Source organism: Colletotrichum godetiae (assembly GCF_030913485.1).
Source record: "Colletotrichum godetiae strain CBS 193.32 chromosome Unknown BDP55scaffold_14, whole genome shotgun sequence".
NCBI classification, from domain to species: domain Eukaryota; kingdom Fungi; phylum Ascomycota; class Sordariomycetes; order Glomerellales; family Glomerellaceae; genus Colletotrichum; species Colletotrichum godetiae.
Genome location: NW_026851262.1, coordinates 602,278 through 620,918, shown reverse-complemented (window position 1 = coordinate 620,918; position 18,641 = coordinate 602,278). Strand labels below are relative to the sequence as shown.

The following is an 18,641-nucleotide window of genomic DNA, read 5'->3' as shown; positions in this document are numbered from 1 at the left end:
ACTGGTGAACCTGACGGAGCATCTCGTCTTCGCCCTGGAAATCTCTATCAAGATGGAAGTGCCACAGTGTACTCAAACACTGTACATGAATGTGGCTCAGTCAAATGTGATGATAGGGGACCCTGCGGTGGGCATGGCCTGCGTGCAAGGAACATTCCCCCTACGGCGAATTTGCCTGATTTGACCTAATTCCTACAGCTTTCTACACTGAGACGGTTATAAAAACCCCCTACTGCATCACATCAAGGCTGTCATCTAACATATCCCCCATTCACGCTACCCACTTCCGACGACAGGGAAGCATAATGGCGAAATCCGCCAAGGACTTCTCAAACGAAGAGAACGACACGAACATGATTGATACACCGAGATTCTCGAATACGGAGGACGAGAATGCCGGCCTACTCCATTCTCGTAAACCTTGTGACGACGAACGGCCCACCGGGGCCACTGGTCGTTTCCCGCGCTCTCAGTTGATCATTCTTACCCTATTACTTTCGAATGTCATCTCTATCGCAGTTGTTTTAATTCTCGTCATATTCCACGGCCAGGCGTCTAATCTCCCCGAGGCTCCTACAACGGTTGTTTACCCGCCGCAACCGAAGTGGCTCCCGCCCCAAAGTACGTTGACCCCATCTCCTCTGCCTGGGCAGTCACAAAGATGACCAGGAAGAAGCGTGGATCTCCAAGCAAAGTGGACGGCGTGTTGCATTGATAGCTGATATGACACTGACTTTGGTGTCATAGTCCCCGTGAAAAAGGTCTTGCATGGGAATAAACTATACGGTCAGCCTCCGAACCCTGAAAGTGTTGAGGCGTGGAACAGTTTGCTGCCTAGTAAGTAATCTTCCCTGGATTGACCGCGCAAGAACTCAGGACACCATCTATCCGTAGTAGTCTCAACGTTTGAAAATGGTCGGAATGCTGATATCTGACAACAGTTGGGCGGGGCTGGGTCACGGTCAAGAACGAAACTGCTCTGCCTGACTTGCCGGGGCTGAATCAATCGCTTCCGGAACATCGGGCGTATCCATCAGTCTTTCATCAATTGCATTGTCTTGTACGTCACACCGAATAGCCTCATTCCCTCTTCCGTACACAGCCCCGCCACTCGAGATGACTGAACCGCTGCTGAACCTTGGTTGACGTTATCCCCGCAACAGTACAGCACCATGGACGCGTACTATGAGCTGATCGACCGCCTGAATAAGAACGAGGCGGGGAAAAGAGAGTTGCCCACAGATCCTGGTTGGAATTCTGAGCATCTCAATCATTGCTGGGACTACCTACGACAGACTATCATGTGTAATGCGGATGTGACGCTCGAGTGGCGCAAGTACAACGAACAGGTCGGGACGGGGTGGGGTTATCAACACCAGTGCAAGGACTGGGATGCGATCATTGCCTGGGCAGAGAAGTACAGGTACTCGAACAACTGGGGTATTCTCAGAGGTGGAGGTGAAAGAATCCCGCTACCAGGATAATCAGCGGAGCCACCCGAAACTCTATTCGGATCTCCAAACTCTACTTGATAGGTTTAAGATGTCCTCGATTGGCCTGTAGCCAGGTGCCTTGCAAAGTCAAAGGGTCGTATGCATCATGGCAGGTGAGCTGCGTCAAAAAGCATCACAACAAGCTACCCAGTAGTAAGCGGCAACAGGACTTGTGTAACTCCGCGATGATTTGTCTTCATCATCAAGGATGACCTCGGTGGGGGATTGGACGAACAGGGGAGGGATCATATCGATGCATCTACGAAGTATCCGTAGTAATTGAACGTAAATGTGCCCAACGAAAAAGGAAACACGTATTGATATTTCAGTTTAACAAAGTCAAAACAGAGTTTGAACCCGAACCATAGGGGCTCCATTGGGATCCACGATTCCATGAGTCGTCAGCCTGCAGATATAGGTTACAGGAAACGGTAATACTTATCGCCATCTCCACTAGTCCCCGGGTCCATAATTCTGTAGTTCAACCGGCTACACTTTTCCTAGACTTGCGAGGGTGTCTATCCGTATGGCTGTACAGATCTATCCGGGTTCGCATCCCATCGGTTACGTACTCTCTTGTAAAGGCCCGAGGATATTTGCGAGATAGAGCGGGGTTCCCGATTCAGGGATGTCGTCGAAGTTGAGCTGACCGGGGGGTATGCTTTCGGGTACAGTGGATGAGTGGGCGAACGACTCGAGACCGTGTGAAGAACACCTAAGGAGAGGACTTCTTGTGCGTAAGTGAGGGGAGGTAGTTGTGTGGCTATGAATCAACGACATAGAATAAGGCAAACGAGGTAGTTCAGGCTCAGCTCCAGCTCAACATCACCACATTTCATGATGGGCAGTCTTTCGCATCAGAAATTAGTCTCTCCGACGACCCAGAAGGCCATTGTTGTGAACGACAAAGACGAGGTCATCATTTGGGACGAGGCACCATGTCCCAAAATCCCAGCAGACCAAGTCATGGTTCGCGTTGAGGCTGTTGGCCTCAACCCGAGTGACACAAAGATGCGGGGAGCCTTCGCGACGAAGTTCGGTATCCTAGGCGCAGACTTCGCAGGAACTGTGGTCGCTGTGGGGGACGGTGTTGATGACATCGCGGTTGGCGATAGAGTCTTTGGTGCTCAGAACGAGATGTACGGAACCACGCCTGAACGCGGCGCGTTTTGCGAGTACGCCGTGACTCGGGGTAAGATGTGGGCAAAGATCCCTGAGTCTTGGAGCACTGAAGCTGCCGCATCTCTGCCTGTAGGCGTGAGCACCGCCGGAATCGCGATGAAGCTGCTTGGCTTGCCTTTGCCTGGTCAAGAAGTTGCGAAGCCTGCCCCTGTCTTGGTTTATGGTGCTAGTGCCGCAACTGCGACGATTGCTATGCAAATGCTGAAACTGTAAGTAAAATTTTCCACCATGTCATAGAGAACATATCTAACGCAGTAATCGTACATAGGTCCGGTCTCGATCCGATCGCTATTTGTTCCCCGAAGAACTTCGACCTGGCGAAAAGAAATAACGCGGTAGAAGTTTTCGATCGCAATGACAAGGAGCTGGCGAAGAAGATTGTGAGTTCCTACACACAAACTTCCTTTTTTTTTTTTTGAATCATGGAGAAACTAGCAGCTTACTGATGGTATTCCTTGTTTAGAAAACATACACGAAAGGGAACTTGAAATATGCCTTGGACTGCATCACAACCGTCGAGTCTACAGCCCTCTGCTATGCTGCTATCGGGCGAGGCGGCGGGAAATATGTATCTCTTGATCCCTGGCAACAGCACGCCGCAACTCGAAAAGTTGTCACCGCAGATTTCACAGTCGGTCCTCGGATTTTCGGCGAAGGATGCACTTGGCCCGAGCCTTATAAGAGCGATCCGTCGGAAGAATTGCGTGTCTTTGGGGTCTCTGTTTGGGAAACTGTAGAGAAGTTGGTTTACGAGGGAAATTTGCAACATCATCCGCTACGTGTTTTGGATGGTGGATTTGAAGCAATCTTAGCCGGGATGGAAATGGTTCGAAACAAGGCACTCTCTGGGGAGAAGGTGGTTGTACGTATGAATGCCTGATTTGGTGTAGAGAGGACAAAGAAGATATGCATATTGAGGATTCCTGACATTATGGCGGGCTTTCTAAAGCAGAAAAGTATCATGATCATGGAATATTGGAGCAAATTCATATATACCTGCTGACCAAGGTCAATAAGATGCGAGCAGAGCAAGCGATTAGGTCCAAGGAGAGAGTGATACAGTGCTCTCTTCCTCAAATCGAAGTACTTTGCCCCACTGAACTCGGCCCAGGTACCTTGTTCAAAGCCTCCGTGGGCTTGTACTCTCTTTCATCCGATGCAATAATCTCACCAAGGTACATAAATATCTCCCGAGTGTTTGCTCTCCTCACCTTTCCATTCAAACTTCCGGCCCCAATAACCTTACCCCAAAGACTCACTCACTGCATCATTCCGATAAATCTTGTACATCTTGAGGTCGTGCTTTCACCTTCCATCATCCCATACTTTCAACTACAGGAATACCCATCAAAGACATAGTCACGATGGTCACATCACTCAAAAGGTCGCCATCACGGGCAATTCTTTGCATTCATGGTGGTGGTGCTTCCCCCGACATATTCCGTTTTCAGCTCGCTGGCTTCCGCGCGGCTCTCAAGGAGGATTTCGAGTTCGTGTTTGCCACCGGACCCCATGTCGCAGTTCCCGGTCCAGACGTCCTCCCCTTCTTTGCCGGCATGAAGTCATTCTACTCCTGGTTTCGAAAGGGCGCAATCGATACCGAAGGGGAAGTTGCCGTGTTCAACGAAGCCATCAAGATGGCAGTTGAGGACTGGCAGCTGGAGAACGAACACGTCAAGATCGTCGGGGTCTTGGGCTTCTCGCAGGGCGGGCTGGCGAGTACGGTCTTGCTGTGGGAGCAGGAGATGGGACTGCTGCCGTGGCTCCCGCGATTGGAGTTTGGAGTATTGGTCTGCTGCGCTTATAGTGATGTCGCGACAGATTACATCCGCGGCAAGTCAGACGGCGGTGAGATTGCCAAAATTTCGGTGCCAACGTTGCATCTTCATGGGAGTCAGGATTGCAATCTCGGGCAGGCAAGAGACACTCTTGCAACGCATTATTCTTCGAAGGCCTCTCACGTCATCAATTTCGAAGGGGGACATCATATTCCCCAGAAAAGGGAGGATATTGTAAAGATGACGAACCACATTCGACATCTTTCTAAAAGGGACAACATGCACTAGCTCCTTTACTCAGATTAACTCATTCCCATATATCTAGCGGCAGCGTCTACTTCATACACCTCAGTTGAGCCAAACTTTTCTATTGACGTCATCCTCATCTGAATCTTGGTGAACTACTGGTCTTTTTGAGTAACCTTATATGTCTTGTCTGAGGGAAACCCGGATGTGAAGGTTGTCTTTGAACCATAAAGTCCAGCATTTCTGATCTTCCATCCATCGATTACTTTCGGTACATAATTCCATATTGAAATGGAAAAGAAAGTTGGCGTATAAGAGGCGCATCTCCTGCAAAGCAAGACTGTTAAATGAGTTAGCTAAGGTGCTATGATTCAAGATGATGAAAGTGGAATTCAAGAAACGGTCTGAAAAGCTTGAATTACTTACTTTTTGCCAATACAAGCGCGAGGACCGGTGCCAAATACTTGGAACACATTATGCTGGTCGTACGCGTGGTACTCCTCGTAGCCGCGCTCACCCGAGATCCACCTTTCGGGGATAAACTCATTGCCATCTTTCCAGTACCGAGAGATACGGAAGGCAGTCCAGGTCGCTATTGACATTTTGGTCTAGAAAATAGGCGTAATTAGCCATGATCTGGTGCTGAAGAAGACAATACTCACATCTTCAGGGAGAAGATGACCAAGGATGGTGTTGCCTCCTTCACCTATGACACGCATACCTCCTGTCGGGACAGGAGGATGTACTGCAACCACTCATTAGTGATGTCCATGACAATAAAAGACTGGATATTATTCATACATCTGAGGCATTCAGTGAGGCAAGCCTGAAGATACGGTAAGTCTTTGAGAACATCGCCTTTGAGTTGGCTTGAGTCGCCGACCGATCTCACTTCCTTGACTAATCGTTCAAGTTTCTCCGGAGTTTTAAGTAAGAGATATGTGAGAGCACTCAGCGCTGTCGCTGATGTCTCGGTTCCAACTATCATGCTAGAATAATGAGAACGCAGGCCGAGGCCGTCAGTAACTGAAACGAGTAGACTCAACTTAGGTACCAGGGGAAACTCACAAGTTGTTAGCATTGTTGTTCATTTCGGTACGATTCAGCGCGTTAGGTCCCTCGGCCTTGAGCACGAGTCCCCAAATATCGTTCCTGGCATCAGCGCCCTTGGCCAGTCTCTTCGTGACACGCTCGTGCGAGCTTTGAATGTGCACTGCAGCAGCCTTCTTATCTTGTACCGGCTGAAATAGATGCCACAAGTATGAGATTACCGGGTAAGGCCTCAATCTTGCCTTGACTATCATTCGTTTGAAATTCACTTGGACGGCGTCGACCCAAGCATTTGATCCACCGTCTTCGAGGCAGCCTAGTGATTCGCCAAATGCAAGATCCGCCATGATATCGAACGTGGCGAAGTTGAAAAGCTGGACTGCATCCATGACAGCAACGTCAGAGGAGTTTCCCTCGCTAGAAATTCTTCGACGGACCAAGTCGACCATTTGCTGTGCATAAAGCGCCAGCATGGGTTCTTGTTTCGTGATGGCTCGGTCGCTAAACGCATTGCTGAAGATCTTGCGCAGGCGCTGGTGCTCGGGACCGTGTGCGGAGGAAATTGAGTAACTCCCGTTGGAGAAGAGGTTCTTGCTGTTCTTCCTCTCTTTTGAGTTGACCTTACGAGTGGCCGTCGCATGCCCATATATGTCCTTCCAAGCCTGAGGAGTGATGTAACTCAGACGACCAGGCTCGACGCGCACAACCTCGCCATATTTCGCATGTAGCCTGTCGAGCCAGCCGACAGCATCGCCAATTACGAAGTGGTAGACATGAACCAGTGGGGTGATTGCTGCCAGTCGCGGCCCTGGGTGTCTTGCCAGTGGATGAAAAAAGAGGTTGTAAAAGGCGCACAGTATCGCAACTGTCACAAGCCACAACGTGATGATTAGGCAAAACAGCCCTGTTGATGATAGCAAAGACAACATCTTAAAATGCTACTTTGCATTAAAGAGAGTGTAGTGAGAATATGATAGTTCCGGCACAGTACTTCGGCGCTTCGGCTAAAGAGGTCTCGCCCGAGTCGAGTTAATGTATATTGAAGACCAGTCGCTTGCGGCGGGCAGGTGTTTTGAAGCGACTGAGGGCGTGCAAGGACTGCGACCTGACAATGAGACGGCGACGAAAAAGCGCACAAATCTGCCCAACCTTGGTTCCCCGCTCGGTCCCCATCCCCTGTACCCAGGACCAGTTCTCAAGTCATATCATTTTGTGCTTTCACGCCACTACCTAGCTCGTACGTGGGCATAAGTATGCTCCGTGACGCTGTCCATCGAAGATGACACTGGCAATCCCTTTCTTTGGGCAAACTCTAGTAACACGCAACTTTTTCTGGATTTTGTATCCTTCAAATTACCATCAACAGTCATGGCAGCAGTTACTGCTTTCTTTGAGAGAACTGATCTCCACAAAACAGCTAAGCCGTACTCCTGGGATGGCCCCGACGGACAGTCATTCCCCAAGGCGAACTTCGCTATGAAGGACATGGAAGTAAGCTTAAGCAAAAATGAAATGTTGAAGAAAGTGACAAGCGATGTTGACGAGTGTGCGATGTAAGCTTAATCTGACCGACATACGAACGCTACCCGATTTCAAGCCCACCATTGAAGAGAATGGCTTCTGTTTCCTCGAGAACAAGTCCAAAGAGCTCTCAAAGATGACTGGAGCGGATGACTGCAAGCCGTACTTGGAAGAGATGGCTCAATTTTTGTATGTATGCACCATACCTGTGCAACAAAAACGCGAACGAGACGCTGATAATTCATAGAAAATCTCGATTTGGTACAGATGAGATTTTCCCCATCAATGCCAATGTTTGTAATTTATATAGCTTAGCGACCTTCATCGGATTTCAAGATCATATATGCTAATCATACTTCACGCACATTCAGTTCCGAGATGCGCGTTCAAAGGGAGGCCGCACAGGACATCTTCCTTTTGCACACTTGGGTAAGAAAACTCCTCACTATTCCAACAGGCATGTTCTTGCTGCTAATATCAACCATTCCCACAGACAATACTGTAGCCAGTTCTTGGAGCAGAATATCCCTGTTCTTGACTGAGGAAGAGCGTCACCGCGTTCTTTCAGGCCAAAGCCGGGCGAGAATTATCAAGTATGCAGCCAACCAGCTATGAGACCTCTCCTTCGGCTTCGCGGCGAGCGACCCGCTAATGGCGACTTTTTTTTTCTTCTTTTTTAGCATTTGGCGCCCGATGTTCAATCATGCCGAGGACATTCCATTTGCCGTATGCGACCCGAAGACTAACACCGATCTCGCCGATGTTGTCTCGGTTGACCGCATCACCCACGAAGCAGCCAAGGAAGTCGCCTACTTTTCGTGGAATCCTGCCCACAGATGGTACTGGATGAGCAATCAGACCCCTGGCGAGATTGTTATCATGACACAGTACGACACCCACCCGCCAAGTGGCTTTTTCAACAGTATGTTACCTGTTTCTTTATCGGCGCGAGTATATCACCGCGCGGCGAGTGGTGACCGAGACTGGTCTAGTCGATCAGGGGACAAGAAACCTTAACTAATGAGCCCCGCACCCAGTTGTTCCCCACGCTGCATTTCGAAATGGAGCGGCTCGGCCCGGCTGCCCGACGCGGTACAGTGTCGAAGCGCGATTCATCGTCCTGGAGCCCGCGCCGTATCAGAACGATGGTCCTGGTCCTAACGGTCCATTCCCAGAAGATGGTCGACTTCAGCCGTGGAAGGAGTGGGTTACACCGCCGGAGCCGAAGCCTGTCCCGGCCCCCACCGCTGATGCGAGGCCAATGTACTTCTAACTTGATGGCGCGAACTGTAAGCATGTGTATCGCTTTGGGTAAAGACCGAATACGCATCCAGGGTCCAAACGACTGTCATAGCTCAAAAATAAGAATACTTGGCATAGAGCATGGAGGGCTCCGCTGAATGCAACCACAGTCTCAACATAGTTTTGCAGTTAAGGTACAAATACAAACACGTCAGCTGGGGCCCTGAACTCTATTCTCGTCCCGACCTGATGGGAATGTCGGCATCTAATCGGGTATTGGGTACGGACCTTCTCTATACTGCACAAATGACGTGCGGCAAACGCCTTTCAGCTCCGCAAAAGTTGCCTGTAACTGTTTATTAACCGCTCTTCCGGCAGGAAACTCTGTAATTTTCTTTTCAAGGCTCGTGCTCCCTCTGCTTGCGAGCTTTCGGAGTGTCGGCCGGACGAACCTCCCGTATCCGCGCGATCCACGGTGACCGGAAGCATTTCACATCTCGGATGTGAATCATGAGCTGTCAGAACTAAAGAGAGAACCCCGGTGCAAGTTTCTGAATCGTGACCTCGCCTAAATAACCAGCCGAGAGTGGCGAATCAATAGACCTTGGTTGTCATTACACATGTGCGCCATAGCCAGGAGTACAAAGGTCCGAACCGGGGTCGCTACGGAAGTTCATGACTCAGGGGTACGGAGCGTGAGAACGGAGCGCAGAGCTTGGCTCCGGGAGGCAGGATTGATTGTGGGGAGAAGGGCTCACCAAGCCCTTCGATACCCGGCTGGGACATGGATGATCGGCAACATAGACTGCTTGGCGCTAACCCGATATAACCGACTAGCACCAAGGGACTAAACTACGAAGACTATGTTACAAGGTACGGCTGTAAAGTTTATTTCAACCCATTTCCCATGCTCGCTGTATTCGTATGCAGTATCCCTACAGATACAAGTTCGCCTGACTCTATCGACACTCCTAGTCTCTGCCTTGTTTTTTAATACCTTAGACCCGCATTCGCAGATAGGGCCACACTATGAGAACTTTCTATCGCTGATATTTTCGGTAGAAGTTTATATCGAAAGTGGGGAGAGCCTCGAAACCTAGACCGGTGAGTGAAGCGGTCAACATCAACAAGCACATACGGTCCTACAACATCTTTCCTGTGCAAAAATTCAGAAGTTGAGTCGGGAACGTAAGTTCAAGTCACAAAGCCGCGCAACACAGCCTTGGCGAAAATGGAGATCTTTCGATGCAACATTGTGGACAAAAGTCATGAACCCAATACGACTACGGAACCATACTATTCACGATGCCGAAGGCGGGGTCTAAGTGTGCATGCACAGTGCGGACAATATGAAGCGTGTCGATGCGGCGCATACTAGTGGGTTTGAGCCAAACTTCCCCAGCATTATTCATTGATCATCACGAGACAATGTGTGCCATCAGAACTCTCCAAGGCTACAACGTTCCCCAGTTCTGAGGGAAAAACCCTTACCTCGATTGTTGCTTCCAACGACCCAAAATGGCATCGACTCTTCCGCCTCCCACTAGCTCTCTCACCTCTGGGCTTGTCTTTGAAGGCAAGCCTTACGATTTAACTAGGGACGATCCTCTAAGCGTGTTTCAGCAGAATGTCTCTCGCGTTCATGAATACATCAAGAAAAGACTGGCAGTATGTTGGACCATTTCACAATAATTGCAACTCGTTCTGTCATCATCATCATTCCTCTATAGCTATTCCTTAGCTTATTAGAAATATAGGACTTTGATGGACTTGACACTCTTGTTGAGCTCAAGCTCGGGGACGGATCACAATTTCTGTGCCCCCCTATCTTCATTGATTCTGTATCAATAGGTGCCAAACTGCTTGACAACATCCCAGATGATGTGAAGCCTGGTGTCACGGTGACGATCATGCCCGAGTACATCCTCGATGTCATTGAAGGTCGTATGCACGCCGTTCACGCTTTTGGCAAGCGCGCGAAGCCCCCGTGTCGTGGAAGCTTCCCAATGTGCTTTGCTCCAGGCGGACGTCCTCAGCCCGTCCTTGACGCGGATGAGCTGGATCCTCAGGACTTACCAAAACCCACGGAGAACGTTGAGCAGATTAGACATGATCTTCAGAAATGGGGATACGCAATGGTGAAGAATGCTCTTTCGATAGAGCAGGTTGGGATCCTCAAGACTGCTGTTGATGAACAAGCAGCTGGCGAACGACTGGCTGGTGTAGCTCACATGGACGGCGCTCATGTGCAGGCTGACGATCAGCCGAATCAACGAGTATGGTAAGCCATCAATCAAGTCTTTTGCGCCTTTCTAGTTCAACATTCTTCGGCGTCTTGCAAATTCTGTCAGACTCAGCCAACTGATTAAAAAAACATAGGAGTCTTCCCAACAAAGGCGATGAGTTTCTCGATCTTTTGAATCATCCTTTGATCGACGCAATCATGCCCTGGTTTCTGGGAAATGCGTTCAAGCTCCATTCTATGGGCGCTAACATTGCTCGACCTGCAAAGTCCGGTATCTATATGCACCGCGATCAGATGGGGCTCACTCCTGAGACAATTGATCATCCTTATCTTCTAAACGCTATGTGGTATTTAGTGGATGTCACGGAGGCCAGGGGCGCCACCCGTTTGTATCCCGGGTCTCACAACAAAAATGTCGCACCTCGCATTATCAACCAAGTCGTAAGTAATTGTCCTTTGGTTTGCCTCATAAAATTCTCAGCGAATTGACGTCTTACTTATCATTATCAGGGTGGATCTGTTCCGGCTGCTGCCCCTGCTGGAACATGTGTGCTCTTGGACAGCCGAACTTGGCACTCGACTGGTGTAAACACATCAGACGTGACACGGCCTGTCATTCTGTCAGCATTCTGCCGCTTCTTTTTGCAGGCCATGGAGAATTACCCGGAGCTCATGAGCGCTGAGACTAAGGCAAAACTGTCTGACAGGCAACTGGGGCTTTTGGGATTCCGCGTTCCAGTGCGAGATGGAAAGCGGGCGCAGGCGTACACCGCGTATAATTACCCAGGCGCGAATTTTGGAAAGTCGAGGGCGTCAGCAGATGCTGCATGGCTTCCCAACAAGACAAACGGAGAATCTTAGATTCATTACGCCAGGATGTTCGACATTGCCTATCTAGTAGAACAATGCAACGCAAAGACTCAGTGAGAAAACTTGTCTTCACTTTGTCCCAAGAAGCCTTATTTGCTAAGTAAGGTATATTGGTTGGGATTTCAGCCTTTCAAACATCTTGGAAATATTTCTGTTTTCTTCACTCTGATATCAATCTCATTTTGGTTGTTCTGAAAAGACCTGAAACACATACGGCAGAGTAAAAAAAGTCGATGGGAGAAATCTATTATTTCTCATATTTATCATCTACTTTACCTTGCAATATATCATACCAGCAAAGGCCCCAAGCATCTTTCTCTCAGCCAGACAACATCCTCATTTACACCTGCCCTGATATAGTCTAGGCTTGTTCTCTTCCAAGATTCCACGTCTTCCTCTGTGCAATCCCAAACCCGAGGGTTGATGGGAATAAGCCACAACATGTAGATGCCGGCGCTCAGAGCAACCCTGAACACAAATGCCTCATCTACAACAGCATTGCCGACCTGTTGTTTATATGCCGACAAAAACGACGAGAGTAGGCCCCTATTGCCAAACTTCGCCTCCAATATCATGACTTCAGCAAACCACATGCGGACATCGTTGGAAGGATCACCATAGTGGCATAGTTCCCAGTCCACGACCGCAAGGTCCGGGGCCACTCTCTCATCTTCGGCAAGATGAACCACAATATTCATAGGCCGAAAGTCCCAAGGCGTCAGCGTGTGAATAGGAGCGGGGGCACGCATTGCTGCCAGCACCCTTTCCGACTCTCCATCGTTCATTGCATCTTTGATTGCCTTTTCCGCCAGGCCGCCGGGTACGTAAAACTTGTCCAGCTCATTGTGATGAAAGCTCCATCCGTCGTGGCCCAGATCAATACCGGCAACATGCAGGCTACCCAGCCATCGACCCAAGCGTGCACCGATTCCCGGCGCGTCCAGAAATTCGTACGTCTTGTAGGCTGTCCTCAGATCGGTCTCACCGACATTGCTCATGATGAAGCCGTTCTTCGTTTCTCGAAGCACGCGCGGAACTTGAACCGATGGCTCTTGGCGGCATGCTTCTTCCACTGCTCTAGACCTCAGAGCTTTGACTTCAAACTGAAGACGCTTCGGTGAGACTGGGAAGTTCCGGTACTTGGGCGTGCTGTCGGCACACTTCATTATGACTGGCTGGCCTGTCTGGTGACCATTGGCCGAGGCCTCCGCGTCGACCAAACCTTCGAGTCGCCAAATGTAGCATGATGTGCCAGTGTTGAGAGGTACCGCTGTCTCATAGGAGATTTCGTTCTGCGCGAGATATTCATCGACTCCAACCTCCCAGTCTCGGGGATGAGGGGGTGCTTGCGGCGTGGAAGACATCATGGAAGCGTCTTTGGAATTGATGTGTTGTCGATGAACTCCATACAAACTGTGACAGTCGGCATAATGAATATCGGTCGTCGCAATCGGTATTACACCTTTCTCTAGTCTTTTTTCGTGGAACACAGTGTGTAAAGTTGTCTTAGCCGAAATCTTGTGGCTAGGGTTTAGAGTTCAGCACATTTCAGTCTCCCCTGTATTGACACTATCCCTAGGTCAGACATCAGCCCCCGCCCAAGGTAGGATTCGACCTGAGGGGTTGAAATAGACCTGCCTAAGTTTGATATCTGTAGCAAGGCGCAAAGTCTGTCAATTCCGCCAGAGATAAATACGCTTACTTGTCAGTGGCGTCTTGGCTTACGGATACATGTAGATGTGTGCTATATCCGTAAGTTTGTGCAGTATGAAAGTAAATAAACTAGTAGAACAGCCCACAATTCGGCCGCAGGACTGACCTGGGGTTGATCCACTGACTAGGATTCAGTTTACCCACCCATGATATCTTGTATCTAGCACGGGGGGTGCCAATAACAAATGTCACATCGGCGTTGTAAGTCTACAGCCATATCCCAAATATCTCGGACTTCTGTCCTTGACCTACCTTAACTCAAAGATGTCATAAATCTTACTGAGCTCCTCCGCCGCGTCATTGAGAGCACGCAGGGGCCCGCTTTCTCCGCCAAGAGGTAACATTCACTCTGGGAGCAGCCTGAATATGCGAGAGTATCTCCTTGCTACACTTCACAACTGTCAAATATCTGACCACAGTGGATCTGGTCAAGTTCTACGTGTCCGTAATCACGTTCGGACCTTTCACAAGGGTTAGCCCGCCTTGTTCTCCCCCACTGCCACAACCCATCCGACTACATGAAGTCCTAAGACGTATTCAAACTCCAGAGCTCAGAGCTAATATCTCCGGTAGAGCGCGCCGTTAGAGAGGGTCCCATCATCATTGCGGAGTGCTGTGGGCATAGGTAAGCGGCATGTGCGGTGAATTGAACGGGTTACGGAACAAACCCAATTGAATGGAGTCGATACAGCTGGGAGCCTCCGACAAAGAACTCCGTTCTGTGTCCCAGTCTTTGAATCAGTTCTCACCATCTGACATGTCTGGTGTCGTATTCATTCACAAAGGCCCGCTGTCTGAGCAGTGAGAACAAGACGAACATCTTTGCCAAATGATTTGTGTCTCGGAATGGCCGGGACTAGACCTCAGAGGCTCAGACCTGACGTATGCTTCAAAAGTACGGTATGTTTGAATTGAATGGGTACCTTGTTTGAAAGGCGTCATTCTTGTTCTCGTATCATTCCAATTCTCCTTCACGCTTCCTGTTTGCCAGAAACAGTCGATATACCTGCCAGTCGTCACATTGACCAGGATGAGTTCCAATACCAGCACTCCGGGAATGGAGCTCTTCGTCCGCAGAATTGACGAGAATGCCAAATGGCAACCTCATCATACGCTTGTGCGATTCGCCGGCGGGCCTGACTGGGAGACAGAGGGCTATCGTTCGTTGACTTGGCAACAATACGCCGACGGCATCAACAAGACTGCACACTGGCTTGACGAGACCTTTGGCAAGTCTGTGGACAACGACACTGTGGCGTATTCTGGTCCCAGCGACGTCCGATATGCGTTTCTATTTGCAGCATCGGTCAAGACAGGTCGCAAGGTATGCACCGGTGTTCCTTAACAGGAGCGTACTTCATGCTGACATAACTCAGTTTCTTGTTCCAGATGGTCGCTTCATGAAGGATGGTCTTGATGCGCTGCTAAAGTCATCTAACTGCAAAATTTGGCTATATTCTGAGGGGGGTGCATTCAGTCCTGAGCCTGAGCTCGCAGCATCAGGTATCCACGTCGAGCAATTTCAAACCCTCGATTGGTGTCTATCTGCCCAGGGAACCGAGCCCTATGTCTACCAGAAGACCTACGAGGAGGCGAAGGACGATGAAATTCTCATCATCCACACTGGAGGCACCACAGGTAAGACCGAGTGCGTCATGTTCACATAGTAGCGTGTACTGACTGGCCGGCACAATAGGGGCACCTAAGCCCATCTTCATGAACAACGGCTTCTGGGCAGCTGGGTGTTCATCTGCCGGATTAGCTCGCCGTCATTGGCCCAGGGGGATATCTACGGATTCTTTCTACGGCCGATCCCTGATTTTGGCAATCCCCATGAGGCTACAGCCTGGCCTTGTCTTGATCAACATGTTCGCCGTTTTCTCCGGCACTTGTGTTATCCAACCCCCTCCAGACGTGGTGGGACTTCCACCAGACATTTTCCAGAAGCTTCTCCGTCTCAACAAGGTCGATGGCCTGATGGGGTTCCCCTTTACCATCGTTGACCTGTATAACAATGAAGAGACCCGGGAGTTACTGAAGTCGCTCGAGTTCATCACTTATTTGGGATCTGCTCTCGACCGAGTTGTTGGAAACGCACTGTGCGAGTACACCCGGCTCAATTCCGTCATGGGAGCTACAGAGTCCGGCGGTCGCTTTTCTCTGCACCCCATAGACAGGAAGCTATGGTACAGCTTCCAGTTCATTCCAGAGCACCATGTTCGTTTGGTCAAGCTAGAGGGATCTGGGGAAGCTTTGGGTGATGGAGATGACTCTGATGTGTACCAGATGTTCATCGATAGGCCACCCGATGGTGGACCATCCATCCATCAGTGTGCCTTCTGGAACTACAAGATGTTCAAGGACTTTGAGACGATCGATACCAAAGAGTTGTGGCGCCCGGTTCAAGACAGCGATGGCAGTACCCGTTGGGAATCGGTAGCCAGAACTGATGATTGGACGAAGCTGATTTGGATGGCCAAGTTCCACGCACAAGACATCGAAACCAAAGTCGCCAGGTACCCTGGTATCAAGCACGTCATGGTTGGCGGGGCAGGACGCATTGCACCATACGTCCTGATAGAAGTGAAGGATGAATTGCTTGACAAGAACCACGAAGAGCTTCTTGACGATATTTACGAGAAGACCATTGTGGGGCACAATGCGATTTCTGCGAAAGCAGTGGCTATTCCGAGACAGACTTTGTTCTTGACCAGCAATTCAAAGCCTATCAAGCTGACTGTCAAGCAATTGGTGCTTCGGAGGGAGGTCGAGAAGGACTACAAGGAGGAGATTGAGGGTGTGTACAAGAGGCTTGAGGTTGGGAGCAATCAGACGGCAGGTGAGAAGTTTGTGCAGAATATGAATTAGATAGTACTTCGTCAGTTTTTTAAACGTGTTAAATTGATCTAGTCCACAGAACGAAGTTTCTAAGCTTCCAAGGTCAGAACGTACTCGACGACTCGATCAGTTCACTACACTAGCTTTTGCTCCTTTATCCCACTTCTCAATTTTTCATCTCTCTGGTTTTCTTTCTTTTCTTTTTCTTTTTTCTTTGTCTCCAAAAAGGAAAACGAACACAAAAATACGTATAACGGTTCTAAATGGGCGAAGAAAAGCAGAGTTACCGGGAAAAGATGAGTAGTGTAATTGGTTCCTTCGAGTCCAGTACTAGTCTGAGTCCAATCTACTCCTCTCCCGGGAGCTTGATCTCATGGCCATTTCCTTCTCTTACAAATCGCGTGAGAACAATAGATACAAGTGATACAGCGCTACTGAACCAAAATATAACTCCAGTCAAGTTGTGCGTCGACCCAAAAGCGTACAAATTTCCCGCCAAGGCTGAACTAGCAGCTCGAACCGCCATCGACGTGAAGAACGTGATGCTATGGGTTCTTCCCAACGCCGATGGATGGGGCGAGGAGAAATTTGCCAGTAGTAGCTGTGAGGGCGTCACCACACTCGTAATGAGTGATGTTGAGGTCTGAATAAACACCAAGAAAGCCCACACCGCCACGCCAGTCTTTTCCGACGGTGGCGGCGTAGACGATGGAATGATGGCAACATAAGGATATGCATAGTAAAGCATGGGAAACCCGAGGTAGAACAGTTGCCAAAGTCTCAAACAGCCGAAGCGCTGATTAAGCCACGGGTAAACAAAGATTTGCATGGGAATACCGACAATCCCTATATCACATTGAGTCAGCCAATGTTGTCTCATTAACTGGTTTTTGAATGATATCAATGAAATTAGTAGAGAAGTTCTTACCAAATACTGTTGAGTACCAGGCAAGAGACTTTGGCCTAAAGCCGGCGCCGCCCCCAAAACGGAATGGCAGAGTCCTTGATAGTTCGGCTTCCTTGGTAGAAACAGGATCAACTAACATGTTGGCCATGGCAACACTGACGCTGTTCAGATGTAGTTCATAGAGGAGAGTTGCCATTAGGACCAGCAGCATGTTAGTTGTGAAAATTCGACGCGTGGGAAGTCTCAAGTTCTTTTCACTCGGTCCGTCAGGTACGCCAGGGGGTGTGGAAGCGCCAGATTGATCGTTTCCATCAGCCCCCTTTAAGAAACCCATCTCTTCTCCATCATCTTCCTCTGAGTTGATGCGTGAGTATTGAGCGTCTTCCGACTTTCTGAATGGAATCAAGCGGAACAAAGAAATAATTTTCTTTGAGAGGGCAATTCCAGGATCGAATCGACCTCTTAGAGATTTCGATGTCTGTGTTGCGTCAGTCTCAGCCAATTCAATAGCATGTCAGTAAGATAAAAGGGAGCATACGTGAACGACTACGTACATCTTCAAGAAATATAAATGTGGCAAGCAGGAGTAGAAGCAAGAAGCCAGCGTTCAGCAAAGCCGGCAGCGCATATGGGTGTTTTCTTACAAAACTATCATCTTGACCTGTTGTTTCTAGCTGAACAGTCCAACCTGCCACGAGCGGGCTGATGATTATAGCCATACGAGTGGCAATTGGTAGGAGTGCAAAAGCCCTGGCTTGGAAACTATTTGAACATGTCAAGTCAGTCTAAGCTGTTCAAAACTTCAAACTCCCAAGCCTCCTTATCTTGGCGGTCATCTCTAGTAGACGTCGACTTACCGCTTCTCCTGAACAACTTCAGAGACCATTGTCCTCACCATGGCAACAGTCCCATTTGTTATTCCCTCAAATACACGAAGCAATACGGCCTGCTTGAAGCTAGTGATGAAGCCAAATAGCGAACAGCTTATAACTATGAATGGTGTCAGTTCTCATCTGAATTGAAAAAGTTATTCGAACGTCCCAGAGGATGTCACTGAAGTGGCAACTTACATGATCCCGATAAACTCATTAGCACAACGAGCTTTCTTCCTCCTCGGGGAGAATCCGACACCACACCCCATAGTAAAGATGAGATTGCTTGCGCAATAGTGTATGCTGTCTGAAGATACGCGGATTGTGTGATTATTTCAGCACTAGACAATGTCGGATCAAGAGATTTCAGTTGGTAGTAGATGTATGCTCCGATGGAAACCCTGACGACAGGTTCACTGAAGCGGATCATGAACAAGAGGAAAAGCTGGTCCTTTCGTGGTAGAGAAGACCAGGTTACCGGTGCGTGACCATCCGACATACTGAGATGTCAGACTCTAACTTCTGTGATATGAGTACCTTAGCGATAGCTGTCGTATGTTGGTTCGGAATAACGTGCCATGTAAGAGTGATGCTTGATGGATGGCAAATTTGGCGGGCCACTTACCTTGGGACCTAAGAAGACCATTGGCACCACCGCTTCTTCGATTAGCAACTTCCTCCTCC

General features: G+C 49.2%; 9 protein-coding genes across 9 annotated transcripts; 6 read left to right on the top strand and 3 right to left on the bottom strand.

Moving 5' to 3' along the window:
* Positions 1-48: 48 nt before the first annotated feature.
* On the top strand, positions 49-1,850 carry BDP55DRAFT_659415 (uncharacterized protein). The gene is made up of 4 exons (XM_060574545.1): positions 49-621; positions 748-837; positions 942-1,060; positions 1,164-1,850. Exons 1-4 carry the CDS (start codon positions 306-308, stop codon positions 1,482-1,484), a joined length of 846 nt encoding a protein of 281 aa, XP_060431467.1. The 5' UTR covers positions 49-305; the 3' UTR covers positions 1,485-1,850.
* A 197-nt stretch (positions 1,851-2,047) lies between these two features.
* BDP55DRAFT_659413 (alcohol dehydrogenase GroES-like domain-containing protein) lies at positions 2,048-3,718 on the top strand. The gene is made up of 3 exons (XM_060574544.1): positions 2,048-2,884; positions 2,944-3,055; positions 3,139-3,718. Exons 1-3 carry the CDS (start codon positions 2,331-2,333, stop codon positions 3,553-3,555), a joined length of 1,083 nt encoding a protein of 360 aa, XP_060431466.1. The 5' UTR covers positions 2,048-2,330; the 3' UTR covers positions 3,556-3,718.
* Positions 3,719-3,771: 53 nt separating this feature from the next.
* Positions 3,772-5,103, top strand: BDP55DRAFT_659412 (oxidoreductase). The gene has a single exon (XM_060574543.1). The coding sequence runs from the start codon at positions 4,040-4,042 to the stop codon at positions 4,739-4,741; it is 702 nt and encodes a 233-aa protein (XP_060431465.1). The 5' UTR covers positions 3,772-4,039; the 3' UTR covers positions 4,742-5,103.
* BDP55DRAFT_740294 (cytochrome P450) lies at positions 4,809-6,678 on the bottom strand (the record flags this gene model as incomplete). The annotated part of the gene is made up of 5 exons (XM_060580412.1): positions 4,809-5,039; positions 5,126-5,307; positions 5,362-5,444; positions 5,501-5,688; positions 5,768-6,678. The coding sequence occupies 5 exons, from the start codon at positions 6,676-6,678 to the stop codon at positions 4,877-4,879; spliced, it is 1,527 nt and encodes a 508-aa protein (XP_060431464.1). The 3' UTR covers positions 4,809-4,876.
* A 439-nt stretch (positions 6,679-7,117) lies between these two features.
* BDP55DRAFT_727170 (uncharacterized protein) lies at positions 7,118-8,543 on the top strand (the record flags this gene model as incomplete). Its single annotated transcript, XM_060579258.1, has 7 exons — positions 7,118-7,240; positions 7,308-7,459; positions 7,518-7,563; positions 7,642-7,699; positions 7,764-7,863; positions 7,951-8,192; positions 8,308-8,543. 7 exons carry the CDS (start codon positions 7,118-7,120, stop codon positions 8,541-8,543), a joined length of 957 nt encoding a protein of 318 aa, XP_060431463.1.
* A 1,487-nt stretch (positions 8,544-10,030) lies between these two features.
* Positions 10,031-11,618, top strand: BDP55DRAFT_549217 (phytanoyl-CoA dioxygenase; the record flags this gene model as incomplete). Its single annotated transcript, XM_060568912.1, has 5 exons — positions 10,031-10,180; positions 10,270-10,793; positions 10,892-11,198; positions 11,268-11,377; positions 11,435-11,618. 5 exons carry the CDS (start codon positions 10,031-10,033, stop codon positions 11,616-11,618), a joined length of 1,275 nt encoding a protein of 424 aa, XP_060431462.1.
* A 296-nt stretch (positions 11,619-11,914) lies between these two features.
* On the bottom strand, positions 11,915-13,276 carry BDP55DRAFT_767143 (kinase-like domain-containing protein; the record flags this gene model as incomplete). Its single annotated transcript, XM_060580978.1, has 2 exons — positions 13,266-13,276; positions 11,915-13,196 (listed from the first exon to the last, which is right to left on the bottom strand). The coding sequence occupies exon 2, from the start codon at positions 12,992-12,994 to the stop codon at positions 11,915-11,917; it is 1,080 nt and encodes a 359-aa protein (XP_060431461.1). The 5' UTR covers positions 12,995-13,196; positions 13,266-13,276.
* Positions 13,277-14,397: 1,121 nt separating this feature from the next.
* BDP55DRAFT_548934 (uncharacterized protein) lies at positions 14,398-16,208 on the top strand (the record flags this gene model as incomplete). The annotated part of the gene is made up of 3 exons (XM_060568883.1): positions 14,398-14,664; positions 14,717-14,978; positions 15,037-16,208. 3 exons carry the CDS (start codon positions 14,398-14,400, stop codon positions 16,206-16,208), a joined length of 1,701 nt encoding a protein of 566 aa, XP_060431460.1.
* Positions 16,209-16,222: 14 nt separating this feature from the next.
* On the bottom strand, positions 16,223-18,456 carry BDP55DRAFT_714071 (major facilitator superfamily transporter; the record flags this gene model as incomplete). Its single annotated transcript, XM_060578260.1, has 5 exons — positions 16,223-17,024; positions 17,107-17,563; positions 17,640-17,847; positions 17,943-18,075; positions 18,156-18,456. The coding sequence occupies 5 exons, from the start codon at positions 18,454-18,456 to the stop codon at positions 16,525-16,527; spliced, it is 1,599 nt and encodes a 532-aa protein (XP_060431459.1). The 3' UTR covers positions 16,223-16,524.
* Positions 18,457-18,641: the final 185 nt, after the last annotated feature.